Source organism: Ochotona princeps, chromosome X (genome assembly GCF_030435755.1).
Source record: "Ochotona princeps isolate mOchPri1 chromosome X, mOchPri1.hap1, whole genome shotgun sequence".
In the NCBI taxonomy this organism is placed as follows: domain Eukaryota; kingdom Metazoa; phylum Chordata; class Mammalia; order Lagomorpha; family Ochotonidae; genus Ochotona; species Ochotona princeps.
In genome coordinates, this window is record NC_080865.1 from 85039462 (window position 1) to 85066175 (window position 26714).

A 26714-nucleotide genomic window follows, 5' to 3' on the forward strand; every position below is an offset into this window, starting at 1 on the left:
AAAGGTGATAGTGAAGAGGTGCATTTTGTACTGCCACATAATTTTCAATGCCCAAAGGCAAAATGTGTGTGTGCATGTGTTACTTTGTGAAGGAGCAGAGTGTTTCCCAAATGGAAATCTTTGGTGCAAAATACAAGCTTTGTTATAACAGTACCTTGATAGGTGTGGAACACATTGGAACTGTATGCATTGAGATTTTTAATTAACATTATTGTTATTTCTACAATGACCTTGAGGACAATATTTTGAGAAGGAAAAAGTAAAAAAAAATGTCGAAAGAAAAGCCTTTACTACTCTTAAAGTTGATTACAATCTCAGGCTTTCCTGCAGTTATGTCTCTTATGCCTCCCACTTCACTTCAACTGCAAACAGAAGTAACAATGGCTGTTTTATGTGGGTAAAAGACATTGAAATATTCTGAAATTATAAATGTTCTCTAAGTGCAAGCTGTTACGGTTACACATATATCAAAAATTCAAATTTACAAGGTAGAAAACTAGGATTACAACAGAGTTTTCTGTAAGTAATTTTAAGGGCAAATAGGGTTAATAGATTTTACACATATACATTTCAACGATTGTAACCAAAGTTGGCCAATGGGCTTCCTTATGTGCTAAATTCAAATTCACTCCTTCCTAAGGCATACAGATGGCAGAGATTTTTGAGATAAGTTAGTCCTACTTAGTCATACTTTGACAAAATATCAGCCACAGTGACTGTTAAGGTGATTGGAAAATGCAGAAAGAAAGGCGGAAAGGGAGTGGAAGATTTGACAGGTATCTGCCTTTTCAATCTTGAGAGACAGCGTTTATCTGTTTTATATTTCGGGACTAAATTTAAAAGAAAGGAAACATTTAAATCCCAAGAAGGGCCATTATTCACAGAACAGTTAATGCCCTTTTGAAATCTGGATCTAGTACCCCATAGGACACCTATGTACTTTAAAACACGCAGGCTAAGACTCAATAGTAATTACTGCTAAAAGAATATGCCATGGATTTTGCTATATGCTTTACATCATTTGTCTCATTCCTCTACAGCCATATGAGACAGGCAATATTATTATCCTCCTTACACCATAGATGAGAATAATAGTTCAGTGAGGTTATCTCAAACACGTGAAGTTGAAGAGTCATGAAAAGACACTATCAGTTTCTGAAGGCAAGTGCTACAAAGGGCAACCCTCTGGAAGAGTAAGGACAATGTCAAAAGAATGATCTGGTTGTTACTTTAATATTTTAGCACACATAGCATTGAAGTAAGCTTCTAGAACTGTTTTTAGAGGGTATGTATCATTTAGAAAAATCATAGAAAGACCATTTAAAAATTTCTTCCCATTGTGTTATATCTTACTGAAATTCTGCTTTTCTCTGCACACAACACTACAAAAAAATCAAAACAAAAACCGACAAGAATGAAAGAAAAGCTGCGTTAAAAACTTGGGCAGTGAAGTATATTAAAAAGCTAATATAGCAGAACCATGATGTGGAGTTTAGGTTTGGTTTGAGCTTTTATAAAATCATTTTAATGTAACAATTTTGTGTATATTGCATCAACACATAATGACTTTTCTTAATAAAGTATTAAATTGAAATCACTTTCCCTGTTTGCTGTAATTGAGCAGAAACTTAAAACATTTTTCATTTATGAAAACTGTCACAACACATTAAAACACAAGTGAATAGAATTTCTCTAGAAATATTTCACGAAGAGACTGACGTTTTGCTTTCATTGAGCAACATGTCTTTTTTTTCATATATCTTTCACATGTAGATTTTAGTATAGCATAGATGTTAGTAACAAGACTAGGCACTGTAAGCGGATCACCAGTTTCTAGCGCTGTGACCCTGGGAAAGTTACTTAACCTCTGTGATTTTCATTTAGAAAATGGGGATCACAAAGTAACTTTCAATACATAATTAACGTAGTTTCTGAAATACTTCTTGGCAACTAATGAAACAAAAACAAAATTATCTTACCACTCCCTATAATTGTAAGCTTCCCAGAGATAGGATTTCGGTCATTTAATCATTTTTGATCTCCTAAAAGTACTTTGGATAGTGCTGGCCATACATTTTACTTTATATTTCTACTTTTTAATTTGGTTCTTGGAAATTTTACATAGTTTACATCGCTCTGTAATGAGTCTTATTCAGGAGAAATGACACAAACTTACATCATTCCATGTGAATAAGAAACTGGGGGTATTGGTACTGTGATATCTATTATAAATATGTTATGTTGGTTAAATTTAGAAATTCAGAATTCAAAGCGATTTTTTTCTCTTTCCTAACCAGAAATATTTCACATTGTACAGAAGAAAAAAAATCATGGTCTTCCCATTTTGACATGAACATTTGCCCTTACATTAACCAGAAATAGCCTTTCTTATTGTAAACAGAAGGAATTTCTCTACACCCTCTGTAAAATGTTCTATAAAAATGCTGGGTGTGGTCACGAAGAACTTAATCAGAATCCCAGGTTGCTTCAGGTTAGTTATATATGAAGTGCAATTTCCATTGAACTAAAACCTTCATGTTGTAAATATTTATCTAGTTTCAAATTTGTCAATGTATTTGAAAAGTTTAATTGGTTTACACCCAAGGCACTGGAGCAAAGGAAAATTTGCTTTCTTGAGATATTTATATGTACTTTTAGAAATGTCCCCATAGAGTACTTCTTTTGAGTGATCATTAAATTATTGTGAAGTGAAGCCATCCAAGGTATGATCCTAATGACTGAATTAGAAGAAAGTAATCAATCATCAATCAATCATTTTGTTGACTGTACCTTTTTTCTCTGATTTATCGGAAACTTTTCCTCCAATGGGAGAGTAAGTAGTATCCATGGACTCAGTGCCTCTGTCCCCTTTGCTAACTCCATTTTCGTAGAGCTGTCCTTCAACTGGTTGCAACTGCCAAGTCAGGCCGAACAAATGCACTGCTGCAAGAGAACAAGCCATACATTAACTTATTCCAGACTTACTGGCAATGTCTTCTTTTACACCTAAAAATATCCTGTCCAGTTTTCTTTTAGTGAAGTCCAGCTACTTGGATTTTATACCTACATTGTAGTTACTACTTTTACAAGTAGCCATTACTAAAATTTTGAGGTCAAAGACATCTGAGTGATACAATTGGAAGTTGGAGTATCAGTTATCTGTTACGGTGGGATTGGACTTGGTTATTCAGAGCTGTGGATCCTCCTTTTTCATTCATGCAATTCTACTAGGCATACAGAAACTATTGCAGAGTAGTATGGACAGGCTATTACAAGAACATGGAAAAGTTTTTTCTACATCTTTGATTTAATTCAGCAAAAATTTCCTGAATGCCTAGTATGTATAAGATTCTATGATACATGTGGCAGTTGTTAAAAACTTAGATGCCTGTTCGGGTAAAATTTCATAGTATTGCCAATACAGAGGGATATTATTATAATAATGTTACTATTACAAAAATATTGTGCAAAATGATTGACATTATATATGTTCTAATTGCTCCAATGTTAAAAAAGTACCTAGCAATGGTCATTGTGCAGGAAAATGGGTATTCTCACACATTTTCGATGAGAGAACAAAAATACAGTGACTTTTGGGGAGGCAATGTGGTACCACTTATCAAAAAATCTTAAAATTTGGTTTAGCGTTTGAGTCGGCAATTTTGTTTCTATGAATTAAGTATGAATACTAAGAAATGACAAAGCTGTCAGTTATAACATCTGAAACTAATGTTACAAAGCTATGGTCAGTTTCAATAGTCAGAGGAGATTAATAACTGATGGCCCAATAAATAATTCAAGGTAATATGGCTATTAAAATCACTTAGCAGAAGATCATGCAATACCATGAGAAGTACTCATGATACAGCTAATGAAAAATATCAGACTGCAAAACAGTATGGATAATATGATCTTTATTATGTGTGTATGTGCGTATGTTTTTGTCTGCAGTGAGAAACTACTGGGAGGATCTAAACATGTAAACAGCATGGGCAGCTTAAATTTTATTCTCTATGACTTATATATTAAAACAATGTTTTTTTAACGTTAGTTTTTAATAGGTTCAATGTGGGTTGTAGATACAAATTCTACAAATGTTATTTCCTTCTCCACCCCCTTTGTTCTTTCTCTTTCTCTCCCACCAAATGTACACATTCTGAAATAAATTTTACAATGGACATGTAGGTTGTTAATCATCTTAGGGAAAAGTATACCCTCAAGGAAAGTTTAGAGAAATAACAGGCGAAAATTGATTGGATTGATGAAGGATGAGCATATAAAGTAATACTAGACATGGACCTTGAAGGATTTTGTAACTTTTTTGCCAGATGGCAAACACCACACATTTTTGGTAGGTTTTGATGGTTGACAGTAATGCATGGGGACAGGAGGCAGATTCAATATAATACTGTTTTGTAAGCATAGGAAGTATTTGAGGCAAAGGAAGTTTTGGAAGATCACTGGAAACTTAGTTATGTGTAGGCGGTAGTAGAAGTTAAAGTTAGAAGGACAGATTAGGGTCAGACTGCAGAGAAGATTGTCACACTATGCTAGTTGCCTCCAATTTATTAGGAAGCAAAGAGGCATAGCTATTTTCTGAACAGATGAGTAATATGATCAGAGTTCTCTTTAAGAATATTAGTTAAACAGCAATGAAGAGCACTGAAGGTCTTCAGGAAAATACCCAGAACACCCTTTATACAAAAGCCAGCAGCAGTGTGGAGGAAGATGAATTAAGGCCTATTTGCAAGGAAAGGAATTGAAAGGACTTGCAACAATGTAGGTAAGAAGTAATTAGTGCTTCAATCAGGATGGCGGCACAAGAGTGTCTCAATTATGTGCGCTGAGAATCTACAGAAGGAAACTCTTTAAGAATAACTTGCGGGCCCGGCGGCGTGGCCTAGCAGCTAAAAGTCCTCGCCTTGAAAGCCCCGGGATCCCATATGGGCGCCGGTTCTAATCCCGGCAGCTCCACTTCCCATCCAGTTCCCTGCTTGTGGCCTGGGAAAGCAGGTGAGGACGGCCCAATGCATTGGGACACTGCACCCGCGTGGGAGACCCGGAAGAGGTTCCAGGTTCCCGACTTCGGATCGGCGTGCATCAGCCCGTTGCGGCTCAGTTGGGGAGTGAATCATCGGATGGAGGATCTTCTTCTCTGTCTCTCCTCCTCTCTGTATATCTGGCTGTAATAAAATGAATAAATCTTTTAAAAAAAAAAGAATAACTTGCAAAAATGGCATCCTAGGATTTGGCAGCAAGGAGTGTAAATGTCATTGAGTGAGTGAGTGAGTGTGTATGTGTGTGTACATAAGCTCATGCATATGTGTAGGCGTACTGGATGGAGGCATAAGCAAAGGGAGCCCTCCCAAATTGTAAAGGTTTCAGCCTGAGTAAATGAAAGAATGACAGAACATGAACAGAGCCAGGGATTCTTCATTTAGCCCACTATTTGCCACACATAGTTGATACCAGATGTTTTATTAAATGGTAGCTGGTGGAGTACATGCGAAGAGATAAGAATAATGCAGATAATGCAGTAAACTTGGCTTTGAGAATGCTGGATTTCAGGGTCTGATGAACCATCGAGAGATGTTCACCATTTGAATTTTGAAATTACGGGGAAAAAGAAAAAAAAAAAACCTTAAAGCTAAAACAAGACTACCAAGTCATACACGCATAGAGAGAATAGTTGAAGTTGTGAGTGAATGAGGTCACTGAAGAGAGGGAATGTTAGAACAGTGGCTACGGCAGAAGCTGGATAAATCATTTTGCTTGTTTTTATACTGCATTTTGCAACATCAACCAAATCCTACCAAAGGCAATTTTTCTTAAATGTGAATCTGCTCATAAGTCATTTCACATTTTTCTTTGTGTTCCCAGGCAAACTGAAATGGGATAACTTGTATGTCTAAGTCTTATATATAGAATATGAATAAGTGATCAAGAACAGAAAAGCTAGCCAGATAGCATGTTTAAAATCATCCATACACTCTTAAAGAGACTTCTAACATACTCTTTCCAATTTATCCTTAAAACATTTACGCATTTAATTGGTTTCTACCCTTTTCTTTGGCTTAAAGCCCATTCAGCCTGAGGAGTTCTCTCTTGTAATTACTGGAAACCATTGAAATGGAAAGGATAGTGTTTCTGAGTAAGGCATAGGATGGCATGTGAATAAAGCTATTTTACCCACAAGGTTGAGATTTCCTTACCAAAGGACTCAAATTGTGTTTAATATACTCGTTATAATAAAAGCAATTTTTCGGTATTGTACAAAATTTGGTTCATTCCATGTACTAAATTATTTCAAAATAAAAAAAGCCAAAAAGAGAGAAAAATGACTGACTGATCTATATTGGTGTTGCCTTAAATTTGGTTTATAATATAAGAGCCAACTGCAGGCATCTTTCTCCCATTTCATGCTCAGTGACCAGCTGACAATGAAATAGGCCTTTTTACCTCAGCAAATGCTGTAAAGAATGGCATTTATATAAAAAGATTATTGTTAAACTTTTATAAACACAGCACCAAATAGTTATATGTACTTTCATGGAAAGAGCTTTAGCATTTCTGTGGAAAGGAATATAGAAAATTGCAAATGCAATGATCTCATTTAAACATGTGAACACATAGATAGTTGAAAAGAGGCATAGTAAACTATCAGTCTTTAGAGTGGAGAACTAGGGGAACTGGAAAGATACTTTAGGCATTTTTACAATATTGTTAATCCCTTCTACAGTGATAATGTACTCATTAATCTATAACTTAAATATACTACTCAATAAATCTTTTTAAGCCAAATAAACAGATGTACCAATTTATTTTATTGTTGATTTCTCTCTAAAATGGAACTTTAAATTTTTTTTTTAAAGCAGAAGGGGCCAGCATTGTAGCATAGTGGGTAAATTCATCTCCTGTAATGCATACATTCCATATGGGTGATGGTTTGTGCCCCAGGTGCTCCACCACCAATCCAGTTTTGTGCTAATGGCCTGGAAAAGGCAATACAAGATGTCTCAAGTCCTTGGGCCCCTACACTCATGTGGGAAACCCAGAATACGTCCCTGGTTCCTGGCTTTTGTCTGGCCTAGCCCTGGCCATTGTGGCCACCTGGGGAGTGTATCAGCAAATAGAATACCTCTCTCTGTAAGACTTTCAAAAAATAATTTTTTAAAAAAAAATAAAAAGCAGCAGAAGCATTTAGTAATTTAATGTGAATAATGCCCAAACACATGAAACAAATAAAAGAGAATGCTTTCAGTTGAAAGGAACCGGGGATCCCAAAAGCCTTGTCCCAAAGGATATAGTTTACAAATAAATGGCTTTAGAAAATATTTTCAATATATCTGAATTAGTGAAATTTGGGGTGCTGATTCGGACTCTTTTTTAGCAATTTACATTGCGTGGAGTATCTTTATAGTGTTATGTCAAGAGCCAAAGCTGTTTTCCATGTCATCCCATGACTTTCGGCACTTTGAGTCTATTATCTCAGAGATGATATTTGAATCAGTTTGGATTTATTATTATTTGAAAAGCATATTTGTAGAGAGAAGGGGAGAAGGGAGACAGAGGCAGAGAGAGAGATACAGAGAGAGATGAAAGATATTTCATCCACTGGTTCCAAATGGCTACATCAGATAGAACTGAGTCAATTCAAAGCCAGGAGCCAAGAGTTTCTCGCAGGTCTTCCACGTCAGTTGAAAGCCCCAGGACTGGTATGTTCTGCTACTTTACCAGACATATTAGCAGGGAACTAGATTGGAAGAGAAAAACTGGGCCATGAACTGGTGCCAATATAGGATGCCAGTGCTACATGAGGATTATCCTATTATGTCATCATACTGTCCCCAAATACAGCTAATAACAAATAGGTAGTTTATATTAAATATAGAAGTGAACTTAAAATGTCAATGTTTTTTGAAGGCAAATGTGACCCTGTTTCAGGGATTTTTACTTTACATCTTGAAAATGCATACAATTTGGGGGAGTCATTTTCTACTGTATACATATATATATATCTAATATATATGAATATGTGATTATATATGAATATATTCATGAATATATAATATATAAATATATAAGTATACATGTGTATATATATACTTAAATACATATATACATTTTCACATAAAGTTTGAAATATGTTAAACCAATACAGTTTTTATTATTATGGGTGTCACAGCTTCAAATCACTTTTCTTCCCTTTATTGTCAGCATTTCTCCCAAAAAGTTCTGTTATGTGTCTTGCTTCATGCTCCTTTGGGCTAGGGAATGCTACAGATTTTGTACTTCACTTCCAAAGCTTGTCAAAGCTACAGATCTACTTGCATGTTGGACAGTTCCTTTCCTGAAAAATATACCAAGTGCATTACCCAGATGGCGACCCCTGATGACTTCAGGCTTTCAACTTAACTCCTATGGGAAGTAATTTCACTAAGCTGATGCTTCAGTGGACACGATGTGAGACTAGATGCTTCTGCGATAAGGAATACCACTGCAAAAATAAATGCTACCTGAATTAAATGCAGTGACTGCAAACATTACAGCAACCAGGTTATCTTTCCATCTTAAAATAAATCCCATTTTTATTACATTAAACATCAGATTGGTATATGAGTGAACTATAGCCCTTTGACAAATTACCTTCAGATCTTGGTTTTATCCTGATAATAACCAGATTACATGCAGGATTGAAAACCATTAGTTTTCAGAGAAGCATTTTTCAAGGACTAAATAAAGGAAGTAATGCATGTTTATTTATGGCTCCTTACTTTGCCTCAGCAGTTTCATTCAAGTTTTCCCTTTCTTGCCTAGGGTTATACATATACATTTTTCTACCAAAAATATTATCTGTGCTTGCACTACATCATGAACATAAATAAAACATACTTAAATGTTCCCTTTCAAAGCAATTTGAATCTAGTCAATATGGCTTTGATATCCTTTTCAAACATTTTTGAAAGCCTGAAAAGCTGTTGTGTCGGGTATAAGTAGAATTTCTTTTGAAAGAAAGAGCTTCACTAATTTAAAAAAAAAGCAAAACAGAAAAAGCATTTTAACTTGAACAGTTTTACATAACACATTCTGCAAGCCTGTCATGATGAAGTAGTCAAATTAAATACCAATTAACGAAAGATAGAGACAATACAACAGAGGCAATGAGGACACCTTTCTATTGTTCCACATGTTTGAAAACTTATCTTTACTTTCCTAAATGAAATGAATTTGTCTCTGTTGCAGTACACTTTTTTTTTGCATTAATGTGGTCCTTGCTTTATCCAATACCAAGGCTAGGAAAAATTCTATCAAAGTAGTAAATCATTTTAATATTCTAGTTCTGTATTACATTATCTTAAAACTTACATTTACTATGTATTTTATATTTGCTATTCCACGGTTGCAGCAATATTTATAAATAACATGTCTATTTGGGAACCTTATCACAGGTTTAATATATGATCTCCATTTGCAGTTGCATAACAGGCCCATCTGTGTACTCCTTATCAGACACAATTATTTAGTGGTTTCATCTTAAGTTAGAGCACCAATAAGTACTCTCCATAACTCAAGTCTTATTTCTTTTTCTATTATTTTTTGGCTTTGTGGAATGAGGAAGAATAAGCAGCGTAACGATGGACAAATTTAAAAAATTAGTGACTATGGCAGCAAAAATATCAGCCTAGACAGGAGTCAGTACTTTCAGTTCATCCTCAGAGTTTTCTTCTCTACCGCCCCCACCCCCATTTTACTTCATTTTCTTCTAGACTTATTTTCTCTATTACTAAGGTCCAAATGGCTTCATCATTATTAGTGACAGAAATTTAATTTCTAAGTAGTTTCTTACCATCTTTCCCAGTTTGATTACTTTTTGATGATAATTATCCATTTTTTCTTTAAAGAAATCCAAATAAAACAGATCACTTTGGAGAATAAGAAATGGACTTGTGCAGATACTGCCTTTCTCTGAATCATTTGATCCATATGCATTTAACTTTTAAAATGGGCATGAATTCATTGATTTATGTCCACAACTTCTACTGAATAATGCTTTAAAGCTCGCTTCTCTGGAACAGGCATTCATGCTAGTGGTTAGATAACTATATTTCACATTTGAGTCTCTGGGAAGAATTCCTGGGTCCAGACTTCAGCAAGCTTCCTGCCAATGCTCATCCTTGAATGGCTCAAGCAACTAGTTTCTGCCAACAGGAAGGGAAACTTAGGATTGTTCTCTCATCTTGTAGTTCAGCCTGCCCAATTCTGGCAATTGCGGGTACTTGGAGAATGGACAAGCAGGTGTGAGGGCTCTACCCGTCCCTTTCTCTCTCACGTTCCTCTGCTCTCAATTAAATACTCTAAATTAAATACAGTGTAAACCTGTTTTGATTTAGCATCATGCATTCACAGCCACATATATATGGCATGTGTCCTTCTGCAAAGTTTCAGACATTAAGATTTTTAAAACCTCTTCGATTACATTACTGTTCACATTTGACATTGAAGAGCAAGGCTTTTGTGAGGCTGGGGAGGCAGCAGACATAACACATAAGATGGAAGAGAGATGAGTGGTACAAAACTACTAAGCACTCTTGGCTACATTTTATGATCACATAGAGACATACAGAGAACAAACACTAATAACCCAGTGTGTCCTTGATTTTTTTTTTTTGAGGTGACACCTTGTAGTGTTCCTCTGGAAGTCACAGATGCATTATTAAATGGAGTTGATCCGCATTTGAGATCCTGAAGCCTTCTCCTCCCTTTATGCATAATTATTTGTTGCCTGATAACACTGTTCGCAAAATACTTTCTCCCCCTCTCCTCCCAGAATTTACACTGTACCTAAAGGGAAACATTTGACATTTGATATACTAAGGAACCAATATTCCTTGGTTCAAGAAGAACTTTGTTGGTAAACCTTTTACTTTGACCTTGAACAAATTACTTAATCTGTATATCCTCACCATTAAATGTGAACAATAGTACCTTCCACATAAGGTTTTTCTGAGGAGTAAATAAATCAGTACATGTTAAATACCTGGAAAAATGCCTGCCATACACTTTATAAATGCCCAACAAAATTTTACCCATTATTATTCAAGGCAGTTCAATTTTTTTCTTCAGCTAGCCTTTCAAAAATCATACTACAAGCAGAGAAAGGCAAAAGATTATTTGCTCATTGAATCTACTGCTTTCCCACCATAGGAGAGGACTGTGTAATTATGATTATCTGGAGAGCCGAAGAATGTAATACAAATAGAGAGGGACATAAGCCTTTAACAATTGTTAGTTGCCATCTTCTCACATTTACAAAGAGAAAATGCTCACTTATTTTCCTAGTTCCAAATCCAAGATTTAGTTATAGCATATTCACTTCTCTTACCAGACCCCGATAACAGTTCCTAAGTTGTCCATTTCCTTTCTCCATCATCACAGTCACTGGTGTCTGAAGTTGCAGGTTTGAATTTTTGTGTAAAAAAGTTTTCAGAAACTATAGAAGCCCTATTATATTCAAAGATAGTTGCATTTCTTAGTAGATTTCAGGTTTTGGAAAGGTTAGTTATGGCAGTTAGAGTCTCATTTTAGGGAATATAACTAAGAACCCTAACACAGTCATATACTACAAAATGGGTCTCAAGAAAATTTTCACATGATTTATCTAGCATAATAAGTATGCAATCCTGAGTTATGGCTTCAATTCTAGAGAACTGATCTGTACTGGTAAGGAAATCTATCTGCAACACAATAAAATCATAGTATATTAGAGCTTAAGATAACCAGACTACATGAGTATAGTTTGAAACAAAGAAGGGAGTACTTTTGAAGTGAAGAAATCTAGGAAATACTACCTCAATTGGGTGACCAATTTCACTATCAACAGTGATAACATGTACATGATAACAGATATCCTTGATATAAATGTGATAATAGCCCCTCTGTGGTCTTACTCTCCAAGACCATTCATCACAGACTAAAAATAGCCTAGACATCAGGACAGTACTGGCAAATAAATTTGAGAAGTATTATGCTGAAAAAAAAAGTCATTGGTACTAAAACCTTCCAAGGTCATCTAGGATCTAAGACAGGAAGCCATTATAGACAAGAGGAAGTTGGGAAAGCATGACACACAATGTAATATCCTATCCTGAAACAGAACAAAATAGCATTGAAGTAAACCAATCAAGTTTCAAGTTCAGTTAAGCGTAATCAGTGTTGGGTTCTTAGTTGTGATAGGTGCAGCATGATAACACAGGACATTAACAATAGAAAAAAACTACATGAAGAGTTATTAGAGATTAGAGTTATTAGAGATTTTCTATACCAGTTTTTAAACTTTCCTGTAAATATAAAAGTGTTCTAAATTAAAAGCTTATTTTTCAAATAATACATCATGAACAAATCATTTGGTTCAATCTCTTATTTAATATAAGAGGAAACTAAACCCTACAAAGGGCAAATGTTTTCTCCTAGGATATGGAGAGCTGACACTAGGACTGTATTTCTTTATCTCAGTTTTGTTGCATCAAATCACACTGCTTCTTGTGTTACTCAGGGCCAAGAGAAGATGTGATCCATTTCTTCTTTTAAATGACATTTAGTACTGAAGTAATTTGGCTGGAATATTGGACTAATGAGGCCAATTTTATAGGTTAAATTTTATGCCAACCAGTTGCTATTACATAGGACAAAAGATTCGTTTTGTCATGAAATGATTATTCAAATTATTTTTGTTCATCCATCTTAGGGTAAGTGCAAAGACAAGAACTGAAAGATTTATAAAAATGCCTAAAATCGTAAATGCATGTATATCAGTTAAAAAATCTTCATAAGGATCCTTCCACTTTATTAGGTTTACAGGGTCATATATAACTGAGGTCAAATATGCCCTATGTATTTTCTACTGGTTCTAGTATCGCTTCACTTTTTAATGTTAAGTTTCTTAGCATTTGCCAAAAACTGGTCCCAATGTTGTCCAAAATTTGTTAATCTATTTTTGAAATACAGTCAGGTTTCTCCTTTAAAAAAATCCAGTTGGTGATAAATTTATTCAATTTGATACAATCCCAGAAATTTAGTCTAATTTTTTATTATCCCCAGAGGTGTCACAGTTGTGCAGCATTCTATGGCATCCTATTTGAGTGTCAGTTACCCCACTTCTAATACAGCACCCTGCAAATGCTCCTGAAAAGGTAGTGGGAGGAGGCTCAAGTCCTTGGCCACTGCCACCAATATGGGATTTTTGAATACAGATCCTGGTTTCAGCCTGGCTCAGTTTCTGCCATTTGGGAAGTGAATCTGTGGCAGGAAGAAAGATATTTCCTAAAACAATTAGCCAAAATATCAGTAGATGAGGGTAAAAAATTTACTCAGTCTCTCAGTTCTCATTATTTTCCCATGGTTTGAGACTGTAACTTTAAAAAAATTACGAACTTATTTATTTTAGAGGGGGAGGTATGGAAAGGGGAGGGAACGAAGGAGGGAGAGGTTGAGAGAGGCAATCTCCCATCAGCTGGTTCACTCCTCAAAGACTACAATGACTGGGACTGGGCCAAATCGAAGCCTAGAACCAGAAGCTTCTTTCAGGTCTCCCAAGTATAGGTAGGGACCCAACTGGGGTATATCAGCAGCAACTTTCCCAGGTGTGTAGGTATGGAGTCAGGCAGGAAGCACAGCAGAATGAACTGAAACCAGTACTCTGATGATATGGCTTGTTGGTATCATAAGCAGTGGCTAACTGCACTACAATGCTAGCCTTAAGAGAGACCATTATTTTGATTCTTCATATATATATTATATAGTTTATGTTAGAATATCCAATATACAAAATTACTTATAAATTGATTACTACCATTTGAAACCCGTGGAAGAAACATGAGCGGAAGACATCAATGGACAATTCACAAAGGAAGAAAAAGCATATTAAAACTGACAAGGTGGGTTTTGGACACAGTTGCTTAAGTCACACTAGGAATGAATGCATCATGTACTGGGGTACCTGATTTGAATTCTCCAACACATCCTGGGAGGCAGTAGATGATGGCTGCCACCCACGTACAAGGACTAGATGGAGTTACAGGTTTATGGTTTTGGTCTAGCCTACCTTAGCTTTTGTAGGCATTTATCTCTGCCTTTCAAGTAATCATGAAAAATAAGATGAAAGGAGCTAGCATTGTGGCACAGTAGTTGAAGCTGCTATTCATGACATTCAAATCTCATACTGGAGTGTTTGGTTAGAGTCCCAGCTACTTTACTTCTCATTCAGCTCCCTGATAATGCACCCAGGAAAGCAGTGTAAGATGGCCTGAGTAGTTGAGGCCCTCACCACCCATGTGAGAGATACAGATGGGGTTTATGTTTCCTGGATTCAGGCTGGCTCAGCTCTGGCTCTTGCAGACATTCATGAAGTGAATAACCTGATGGAAAATCTCTTTTTGCCTCTATCTGACCTCACGGTATATGACTCTGCCATTCCATTAAATAAGTGAAGCCTAAAAATTAAAAATAAATTAAAATTAACAGATAAGATATAAAGTATCCAACTACAGTGGTAATTTAACATTCAAGTGAGAAGGATATCAGCAAGATGGTACACTGAGAGTTTTTGGTGCTCGCCCTCTCAAGGCAACATTAATCTGAACCAGCATTTATACTGAAATTTCTTCACAAGACCTAGGGAACCAGGTCAGAGATTACAGCATGAGTGGCACAAGAAGTAAGAAAAGCTACATTGAAGAAAATTGGAAGAAGTTTCATATTACCTATATCATCACCCTCTCCCAAACTTATGCAGTACATGTGGAGAAAAACAATAAATGGTGGAGGGACAGTGAAGTGGGCACTAAATTTCATTGTAAGCTCATGTCTCAGATCAATACCAGCAAACACTGGTGTCAGGCTGGATTCTGTGGGTCAAGGCTCCAGGCCAACTCCAGTGTAACCACAAAGAAAAAAGCTGCTTTAGGCACACATGCTAAATAGAAATGCATGGAAGCACATGACCATGAGAAAATTATCAAATAACAAAAGACGACAATGAGAGAGAGAGAAAAAAGAAGGAAACTACAAAACAGTAAATAATTAACAAAATAGTAAGTCCTTATGTATCAACAATTTGCAGGTGAGTTACATTCAGCAATCAAAATGTGGGGTTGCTGAATGGATTAAAGTAACAGACCAAATGATGGCTGTAGGAGACTCACTTAGCTTGATGAGTATGAGCAACAAAGACTGAAAGGAAAGGGAAAGAAAATTTCATGAACATGGTTACCAAAAGCAGGAGTGGCTATATTTACATCAGACAAAACCTGCTTTAAGACAAAATAGACTTTAACACAAAATATAAAAATAACCTCAGCAGCCATCAGCTGATGAATGGATCAAATCAATATGATAGAGTGAAATATAATTCATGTTTAAGGAAGAAAAAAATGATGACCTAATAGCCAGAAATGGGAGATGCCTGGAAAATTTTCAGTGATGCTCATCTGTCACCTATAATTAGACATTGTTGTATTGGAAAATAAGAAGCAAAATGCAGTTCTTTGTGGCCAAATGGGCCAAACTGGAAACCATAATGCTAAGGGAAATGAGCCAATCCCAAAAGGTTAAATACCACATGTTTGCCTTAATTTAAGATGATATGATGTTATGTATAACATGTTATGTTTTGAATGTTATATGTTGTGTATAAACTAAAATTGAAGTATAGGTGAGGTGGTCACAGAAGGTGGCTGGGAACTCGCATTTACTTTTAACATATTGGTTACTCATTACTATGTCAATTAATTCCATAATGATGTAAATTTTTGCTGATGGTATGTTGGAGCTTTCAATTGACTGGGATGATACTCTGCTGGCTCTGTCTTCAGACCAGAGAGGGTATACCTAAGAAGCCGTTGAACTTGACTGGACAATAAGATGCTGGACTCTATGTTTGGTATACGCTTGCAATGGGGGAATTTCAACTGAACATAACCACTTGAGCTGTGGTTATGCAACAAGGTGGAGGAATCCACCATGGTGGGAGGGTTTGGGGAGGGGTGGGGAGAACCCAAGTATCTATGTAACTGTGTCACATAATACAATGTAATTAATGAAGTTAAATAATAAATAATTTAAAAAAAATAAAAATAAAAAAATAAAAAAGAAATTCAGAAAAAAAAGATACACATTGAAGAAAATTCTGAGACTTGCAAATTTAGCTGAGATGGTATCAAAATCCCAATTAAAAAAACAAAAACAAAAGATGAAAGAAATTTTTTCATTTGCAAAACCATGGGTGAATCTCAAAGACCTTATGCTAAGTGGAATAAGCCAGAAGGACAAATATATTACATCATGTGTACTACATGTGTAATCTTAAAAAGTCAAATTCTTAAAAGCAGACTAGAAAGGTAGCATTTAGGTATTTGGAATAGAGAAAATGAGATGTTGGTCAAAGGTACAACATTCAGGTGCACAGGAAGAATAAGTTCTGAAAAGCGAATGCATACCATATTCTTGCACTTGATACTACTCTATTGCATTCACATCTCAAATTTTCTAATACACTAGACCTTCAATACTCTTATCATGAAAAAAGGTAATAATGTGAGTATATGTATATGTTTTATAATTTAGCTGTATAAGCACAACAAATGAGAGGAGATGTAAGCTGAAACAATAAAATACTTTTTGGCCTATTAAAATAAAATCTTTACTTTTTTTTTGTAAAAGGTAGGGAAGTGGGGATTCGGGGCCTTCGGGTTGGGGGCGGATGGCAGCCCTCCCCTAGACTGGCGTCTGTGGTAGATGCCCCTGCCAGGCAGGATCCGAGACTGGGAACTCAGCAGGCCAAAACCACTGCCGGAAGGCAGTGACTGAGTCCTTGGCTTGGGCGGCCAGTGCACCAAATGGTGCCAGGCTCTGCCTGCTGGCCGCCCAGCAGCGAGCTCTGGGGTTTTTAGGATATGAAATTGCTGCTTAGGAAACTTTCGAGTAAGCCTGGGGTCTGAGACCTGATGATTTGGAGGGGAGTGTCCATAAGATCTATTTGAGCCAGACTGAATCACCAGCCAAATTAGGAATCCTGAGAAGGGCTATTAGCATACAGCATCACTGACTGCCACACACCATTCCACACCAAAGCTATGGATGGGGGCCTGTCTGGCAGTGCTAGGCACCATTACTTGACTGGGTGGTGGAACAGGGGACTTGTCACATTTGGCAGGGTCAAGACACTTACCAGCACGTGAGAGGATCTGGTACAGGGGTAAACTCTACAGGGAAAGTGTGGGCCTAACCCTGTGGAAAATACAAGTCCCATTGCGAGCTGGGGTGGTGAGGGGCTAAGTTAGGAGTGACCATGGCACCTGCCATCACTTATGGGGTAAGGAACCAATGGCATTCTGGGAAGGTCAAGGCAGCATCACCCAAAGGAGCATCCTAAAGCAGGATGTGGAGTGGGCCAAGCTGCAACTGGAAGGGGGCAGACTGGGCAGGACCAAACAAATTTCAACTCACAAAAAAGAATAGAAATCAGGATGGAGCACATGTCATTCCAACCCAGGCTCTCACAACAACTGGTCTACAGGAGGCAGGGATACTATGCCACAGCATTGAAGGCAAAGGCTGAGACAGGTGAGGGGAACACCTGTGGGTCTCATGTGAGCTAGATCGGGGAAGGGCCTGATTGGGCTGACTGTTCTGAATGGTGCAAGCAAAATTAGAGTGGGAAAGGGTTGGTAGGGCTTTGTCACATCATCAGATGGCAGGGACTTGCACCGGGGGCAAATTCTGTTAAGTTAAATTCCAGGACCACCTGGAAAGTGCGCAATCCAGAAGTTGGAGTGGCCTAGTAGGGAGATAGTGGGCACCTCCCTCGTGGGTAACATCTCCCATTGGAGAGCACGAAAACCAGGACAGGGGCATGGGTTGCTAAACAGAAAGGCACCTGCCAGTATGTGTGTGGACTGTATAGTAGGCTGGTTGGGTCGAACTAGGCTTCAATGTCCATTCACAAGTACCAGAGCTTAATGGGAGGTGGGACAGACTGAACAAGCCTGCGGTACATACTAGCATGCATTTGAACCAGGGTAGGGAGCAGGCCTGGTGGGGGTTATGGAGAGTTGCCCCAACTAGGCTGCAGCTCCCACTGGTTTGCATGAGAACTGAGTATGAAGTGGGTAGGATTGAGCTGGACCACAATACCCATTGGTCCAAGTGGATGACAGGGCTGGAAACAGAACTGACCCAGCGGAGACCGGTCACATTAAGCAGGGCCATGACATTAACAAACACGCTAGAGAATCATATCCAGGGGAAGATTCTGTGGGGGATGTGTGGGCCAAACCCTATGGAAATTCTAGCCCCACAGGTTACTTCAGGAGATGGAGTGGTGGTGATGGACTAAGCTAGGTATGACCGGGGAGCCTGCCATCAATCACAGATTGGAGAACCAACAGCAGTCTGGACTGGTTGGGGCAGCAGCACTCAAGTGTGCATCCTGAGTGGGGTGTGGGGTGGGCCGGGCTGCAACGTTCACAAGCTCGTGCAAGGCCAACGGCAGGGCCAGACTGCACCAGGCACTGGCCTAAAGCCCAGTGGCATGTATGAGAACTGGGTCTGGGAGGGGATCAGGGGGAGAAACTTGGGAAGCTCCCTTGGCGAGTCATAGCCCCCACTGGTGAACAGGTGGTCCGGACCTGGGGGTCAGACAGGCTGGGCAAAGTAGCTCCAATGTATGGAAAATCGATGGAATGGGCGCACCGGGCAGTACTGAGCAAACCTTAGACCACAAGTAAGATTGGAAACCAGGATGGAGCACAGGAAATGCCCAGCTAGGTTCTTGCACCAACTGGTCTGCATGAGCGATGGACACTGAGCCACAGTGTCTAAGGCAGGGGTCGTGACATGTGACGGTCTGTGCCAAGCTGAGTCAGAGCAACCACTGGCATGCTGAACCCTGGCTGGGAACAGGCCTGGTTGGGGAGCTAAGGGGATACCCTAGCTGGATGGAGGTTCCCACTAAGGGGCACACAAGCTGGAATGGGGCTGCGTTCTGGTCAGGATACAGTTGTAGTCTCCCTTGGCACAAGTGTGGACTGGGACAAGATGAACCAAGCCGGGCCAGACCCCAACACCTTCTGGTGTTCTGGAGGACCAGGGTAGATGTGGGACAGACTAGGCAAGGTCTCAACCCCAACTGAGCCATGTAGGAGCTATATGTGGGTATGGACGAGCCATGGCTGGGCTGAAACATCCAACAGCAAGAACCAGAATGGGTTGAAGGCCAGTTAGGAAAAGCCACTGTTCCTGCTAGGACGGAGGTGAACTGAGGGCTGGCTCATGGACTCACTGGTATCGTGAAATCTGGCACTGGGAGGGGTTCTGATGGAGCAGTCTGGGCAACTCCTCTGACAGGACACAGACCTTGCAGGTAAGCACAAGAAGCATGGAGAGAAACAGCCCAGAAGAGGTCATGGAAAGTGTCCCACTGGCATACATTTGGCATGGGTCAGGGCAGACCAGACTGAATCAGCTCACATCATCCACTGGCAAATCCGAACACCAGAACAGAGTGTGGGTCGAGCCAGGTTCTGTCACGACAAAAGCAGTGCACAACACAGAATGCCAAGGTGAGGTTGCCTGTGCCAGATGTGACCACAGCACCCAACCAGCATATGTGAGAATCAGCAAGGGAGGGGGCAGAGCTGGCAGGGGAATAAGGGCTGGTTCCCTTGCTAGACAGCTACTCCCACTGGAGAGTGTGAGCAGGGATGGGGGTAGACCAGACTAGCCAGGGCTACAACACCTGTGTGCCTCATGTGGCCCAGATCAGGGAAAAACCAGGCTGGGCTGATTATTCCTACTGCTGCAATCTACAATTAGAGTGGGTGAGGGTTGTTGGGGCTTAGCCACAGCATCAGCTGGCAGAAGCTGGCACTGGGGGCTAGTTCTGTCAAGCTGAACCACAGAACCACCTGGAGAGTGCATAATCTGGGAGTGGGAGTGGCCTGGGAGGGAAATAGTGGGCTCCTCCCGCTTGAGTTACCACAACCACGGAAGGGCACCAAAACTAGGGCAGGGGCTGGGGTGGCTAGACAGACACCCAACAACATCCATGAAGGCTGGATAGTTGGGCTGGTTAGATAGAACAAGGTTTTAATACTTATTCACATGTATGAGAGCAGAAGGGGATGTGGGACAGACTGGACTAGTCTGTTACACATACTGGCAGACCAGGGTAGGGGGCGGGCCTGGTGGGGGTTATTGTGGGTCACTCCGACTAGGCTGCAGCTCCCACTGGTTTATGTGATGGCCGACTATGTGCTGGGCAGAACCAGGCTGGACTGCAACACCCATTGGTTCCAGTGGAAGACAGGGAGGGAAACAGAACCAACCCAGCAATTACAACCACCAGCTGATCCGGGCAATGGACTGTGCCAGGCCCTGTGCTTGCTAGTACATACAAGAATCTGGTCTGGGAACACCTCAGACAAAGTTTCTTTAGGGATCCCCCCAGTCGAGCTTCTGGACTCAGAACCCTAACCATCAAAAGACAGAGGACAGAACAAGTCAATCAACCATCTCAGCTATATGCTGGCAGTGAAAATACTGGGCAAATGGAGACTCTATGATGGACTATGTCAATCAGTGGATTCTCCAACGACCTCATCGTGCTTGGAGTGGTGAGAGTGGCAGCAATTCAGAACTGTTGAACTATCAAAACCACTTGGGCAAGACCCTTGGAGCATGCCCCACATCTGGGACCTGGGGTGGGTGGGAGACTGGGTGGGGCTTCTCCCTTAAAATCCCCTTTTACACCAGATATATTAAGGAAACAATATGGAACTAATTGTTTTTGCCCATCTTCCTGTAGTGCTTGAACCTTTTTACCCTAATTATATCAAGATTGTCAATAAATAAATAAATAAATAAATAAATTTTGAAAAGAAGGTAGGGAAGTGTTGGGAAATGTATTTAGAAAATACAATTTACATAAGAGGTGTTCTCATTACTACTGAGGTGCTGTTGCTTTTACATTCAGGGGTCAGAGAAATGTTATGGATACATAGAATGAATCTTTTGCCTTTCATATAATCTGCCTTGAATGTATTTGTATACATGCGTTTCTTTGCAAGTGTATTCATATTGACAGCTGCAGGTCTAATCTAACACCTGAGTTCATCTTCTCACTAATTCCATATTTTTATTTGCTTCTTCACTTTGTACCCAATGACATAAGTATATTTGCTTATTCTGTAACATTTGCTTATTCTGTAACATACACAAAGCAGTATTAAAATTATATCAAAAACACTGTTACCACAAAGACCTCTAAGTGAAGGTCAAGACTTATGTTTCTACCTTTATGATATACACCTCCTTCAAAGTATATAGTTGTATATTCAAAAGGACAGATCTTAACATGCAAAAATTCATAAATTGCCACAAAGAAAAAGGAAAACAGGCAAGAGACACAAACATGAAGTTTACAGAAAAGATAGTAAAATTCACTTAAGAGAAAAAAAAATTAAACCACACTGAGATATCATTGCTAATCTACCAAACTGACAGACTCAATAGCCTCTATCACAGTCCAGTCATAAAGTCCATAGAGTTGTACTTCATACTTACAAATAAACTTAAAATTTTCTAGCAAAGGTTTTTAATGTCAATTATAATAAGAAATTATAGCAGGTAAAAACATAAATCCAAATTATATGACAAATCGGAGTTCAGATTACAAATATGCACAATGCAAGTAAGATAATCTTTTAATTCTTTTTCCATAATAAAAATTTTTTAAATTTTTATTGGAAAGTCAGATATATAGAGAGGAGGAGAGACAGAGAGAAAGATCTTCCATCCATTGATCCACTACTGAAGCGACTGCAACAGCTGGAGCTGAGCCCATCTGAAGCCAGGAGCTCCCTCCAGGTCTCCCGTGTGTGTGCAGGTTCCCAAGGTTTAGGGCCATCCTCAACTGCTTTCCCAGGCCACTAACAAGGAGCTGGATGTGAGGCGGGGCCACTGGGATTAGAACCTGTGTCCATATGGGATCATGGTGAGTGCAAGGTGAGGACTTTAACCACTAGCCTATCACGCCAGGCCCTCTGTGAACTTTTTTACATATCCTCATACATTGTCAGGAGACAGATAGTCTTATTCCATGAATTTTGACACGTAGCATATTTATTTCCATTATTCTTACATGTTGTATTTTATTTCTCCATTCACACCAGAATTAACATTTTAGAAATTTACATAGGGCCCAGCGGCGTGGCCTAGCAGCTAAAGTCCTCGCCTTGAAAGCCCCGGGATCCCATATTGGTGTCGGTTCTAATCCCGGCAGCTCCACTTCCCATCCAGCTCCCTGCTTGTGGCCTGGGAAAGCAGTCGAGGATGGCCCAATGTATTGGGACCCTGCACCCGCGTGGGAGACCTGGAGGAGGTTCCTGGTTCCCGGCTTTGGATCGGCACGCACCGGCCGTGGCGCCTCACTTGGGGAGTGAATCATTGGACGGAAGATCTTCCTCTCTGTCTCTCCTCCTCTCTATATATCTGACTTTGTAAAAAAATAAATCTTTAAAAAAAAAAAGAAAGAAATTTACATATTAAGGCTTTTCTGCCAGGTTTCTCACACCATCTCTTAACTGCAGAGAACTTCTCCTGTAGACCACTGGTCAATAAGCTACATTCTTTGGCAAATTCTGGCCTATTGACTGGCTTTGAACAGTCTATAAGCAAATGATATCTTTCATATTTGTAGAGGACTGAAAAAAATATTACACACACTTCACATACTTGTTTATGTTCCATGGCTGATTTTGGTTATAAGTTGTACTTGCCAAACTTAAAATATTACCGTAATTTCCTTTTGGACAAAGTTGGCTGCTTGCCAACCTACTGGTGTGTGTGAATACAATATTCTTTGATCTCTTGCATATTTAAAACTACATATATATGTATATTCTTAATATTAGCACAACTGTTTAGAATAAAATTGTTGGACTCACATTCTCTTTCTTGAGTTATTGGAAAATACTGCACTACTTCACGCTCACTTAGTTGTCATTATGTTTGATGCCAACCTAGTTTTCTTTCACAAATGACTCCTCCTTCAAGACTCAAGGGACTATTTTTCTTAATTATTAAAGACCAATATTTTTATAGGATATGACTTAGATGGACTGTTGACTATTCTGATTTAGTTTTTCAAAATGTGAGGGGATACCCTCAATGTCTTAAAGTCTGCCCCTTTCAATACTGACAGATCTGTTATTTCTGGAAATTCTTTGATGATAGTTTTAAATATAAATTTTATTTTATTGTCTTGTTTTTATTCTTGGAATACACAACTATATGTAGTCTGGATTTTTTTATATTCTGCATGAATAGTTTTTTTTAATTTCAATTTCATTCTTTTTAATATTTTAGTACGTTTTGTTATTTTATCTCATTACATTTTAAGACTTATTCTCCTTTGGTTACCATTGAATGTAGTTTTATCTTTCAAGATGAACTTTTTTTAAGAAAAATATTGAGTTACTTATTTATTTGAATGTTAGTTATCCATAAAAGAAACATTCTAAAATGTGCACAAGAGAAACAATAAATTAATTTTAGAGGATCTCTAAGCAAATTAACAGCTTATTTCTCATCAGAAACCCAATAGGCTAGGAGAGAATGAAGAGACATAGTCTGAGTCCTAAAGGAGAGAAATGGGCACTCCGGAATACTGTTTCTGGCAAAGCTCTCATTTTTACACAGAAGCCAAAATAAAAGCATTCCAAAACAAACAAACTGAATGAATTTGCCATCACCCACTCAGCCCTATAAATGATGCTGAAAGATGGGCAATGCAGAGAAACAGAGAAGGAAAATCACCATAATATAAGAATGTGAAGGTAGAAAATCTCTTAGTAAAGGTACAAAGCAAACAATGAGAGTATTTATGAGAAACACTAGGATCCAGTCATCACCTTTCAATAACAACCTCTATATGTTCTTATAAATAGGGAAACCGAAGACTACTAAGTTTATTGGAACTCAAGAGAGTTTGGTAAAGTTGTAGGGCATAAAATCAACACACAAAAATGGAAAACATGGAAAATAGCAAAACATGGAAAAACCTTCTGTTTGTAGATTGATTTACAGATCTTCAATGCAATTTCAATCAAAATACCTATGGCATTCTTCTCAGAGCAAGAATAAAATGATGCTAACATTCATATGGGAACAAAACGGACCTTGACTATCTAGATCAATCTTAACAAAATCAAAGCTAGAGGTATCACACTGCTAGATTTGATTATGTACTACAGGGTAGTTGTAATGAAAAAAGCATGACACTGGCACAAAACCAGATCTGAACATTAGTTACACAGTATAAATCATCCCAGAAATGAACCCACATCTCTGCAGCATACTAATTTTTGACAAGCAAACCAAAATCAATCCAAGGAGAAAGAACAATCTCTTCAACAAATGATACCAGAAAATTGGATTTGCATGTACAGAAATGGGAAACAAGAGCTTTATCTCTACATCTCATACAAACATCAACTATAAATGGATGCCGAATCTAGATCTAGAGAAAAATATTGGTGATACGCTATAAGACTTAGGTATAGGTCAAGACTTCTTGGAAAAGACCACAGAAGCACAGGCAATCAAAACAAAAAATAAGCAGTTGGGATTACATCAAGCTAACAAGTTTCTGTAATGTAAAGGAAACTGTCAACAAAGTGTAGAAGCAGACAATAATAGAATGTGAGAAAATATGTGAAAACTACAACTGATAGACGATTAATATTTGGGATCCATAAAGTATACAAGAAACTCAAAAACAATAACAAAAACAATACAGTTAAGAAATGGGCAACGGATATAGAAAGGCATTTCTCAAAGATAAAATTCAAATTACCAACAGATGCCCAGGGTCATTAGCCATCAATGAAATGCAAATAAAAACTGTAATGGGGTTTCAACTCATCTCGGTTAAAGTCTGACTATCATCTGAAAAGCTGACAAGGATGAGGGGGAAAGGTACCGTATTCCACTATTTTTTACGAATGTAAATCAGTGCAGGCATTATGGACGTGCATACAGATACCTCTGATAGCTAAAAACAAGCCTTCAATATGACCCATGCATCCCACTGCCGGTGATTTGGCCAAAGGAAATGAAATCAGCACATGAGAGTGTTATCTGCAACTCCATGTTTAGAGCATTTCAGTTCACAACAGCTAAGTATGGAATCAACCCATATGCCCATTAGTGGGTGACGGGCTAAAGGAATTGTGGCACATACATGCAGTATGAAATACTACTCTCAGCCACAAAGAGAGTGATATCTTGTGTTTTGCAACTAAATGGATATAATTGGAAACCATTATGCTTAGTGAAATAAGCTAATCCCTAAAAGACAAGCATCCATATGCCTTTCCTTAGCTGTAATAACCAATACACAGAATACACACAAATAAAATCTATAGGAGAAAGACATTCCAGGGTCTGTTTATTGTGTACAGCCTTTGTTTATACTCCTGAGGAACACTGGGGGTTTTTGTTCTTTTTACTGTTACTATTTTATTCTTGTTATTAGTTAAATTATTTACCTAATGGAATGTTAAGCCTATGCTTGTGAAGTAAACTGAAAGTATGTCATTGTAAAACTAAAATTAAAAAAAAAGGGAGGAGGAGGGTGGGTGGGGAACATGGGCAGGAGGGGAGGATAGGGTGAAAAGTACCAATCACTAAGCTGCTAAATCTGTGCTGTAATATATGTGAAATTTGCCTACTTTATATAAATAAGAAAATGCTTAAAAGGAGTACAGGCAAATGCTTAAAAAGAGGAACAAGCAAAGAGACAGAGAGGGAGAATCTTCCATCTGCTGGCTTACTTCCCATGACGAAAAAGGGGGGATCAGACCAAAGCCAGGAACTTCATCAGAGGCTTCCACATGGGTGCAGATTCCCTGGCACTTGTGCTATTTCCTGCTGCTTTTCCTAGCTCATTAGTTGGATTAGTAGTACAGCATCAGGCACTGCAACTGGCACTCACATGGGAGTAGTGACTGGCTACGCCACAATGTCAGTCCCAAAGATGGCTATGATTTTATCCAACTAATTCTGAGTTTAGTCAATTCAAATATTGAATGTATCTGGATTTTCACATTTATAACTTGAGACATTTTAATATCCTCAAATGCTTGTTTAAAGAATCTCTATTGATACTAAGCTGTTTGATTACAATACTTCTACTTTAACTTGACTATTCTGAGTGGTTTTGTATCAGTTAAAATTATAACCTCTTATCTTACACTTCTCGTGCCTTTTTATTTTCACTCTGAAATATTTTATTTTTGTGGATCAGTAGTTGAAGTTGTATGCATATTATAGTCTGGAGTTTGGATAACTACTAGGTTACTAAATTTCTTAGTCCCTTATTAAAATACAGTTTAAAAATCAATGATGCCATTTGGATAGGGGTTTGGTATAACCCTTAATTTTGTGATCCATTTTTATTGCTGCCTCTAGTTTCTCTCTTTCCACTATAAATGATACCCCTTCCAAGTCAATACCCCTATATCCTCAGAAGTTATGCCTTTCCAAGGATACAATCTCTAATTCTGTGTTCTTTAAAGGGCATAACTGAGAGTTATCTGTAGCCAGTGCTGTCATTTGCAACAGCTGAGATCTGTTCCCAGTAGCTATCTACAAGAATG

General features: G+C 38.4%; 1 protein-coding gene across 1 annotated transcript in view; it reads right to left on the bottom strand.

Moving 5' to 3' along the window:
* The window catches only part of TENM1 (teneurin transmembrane protein 1), a 570964-nt gene that overhangs the window by 275504 nt on the left and 268746 nt on the right, over positions 1 to 26714 (bottom strand). Inside the window, exon 6 of the mRNA XM_004587672.2 lies at positions 2791 to 2943. Coding sequence (XP_004587729.2) covers positions 2791 to 2943 — 153 coding nt within the window. The remainder of the gene's footprint in view (positions 1 to 2790; positions 2944 to 26714) is intronic.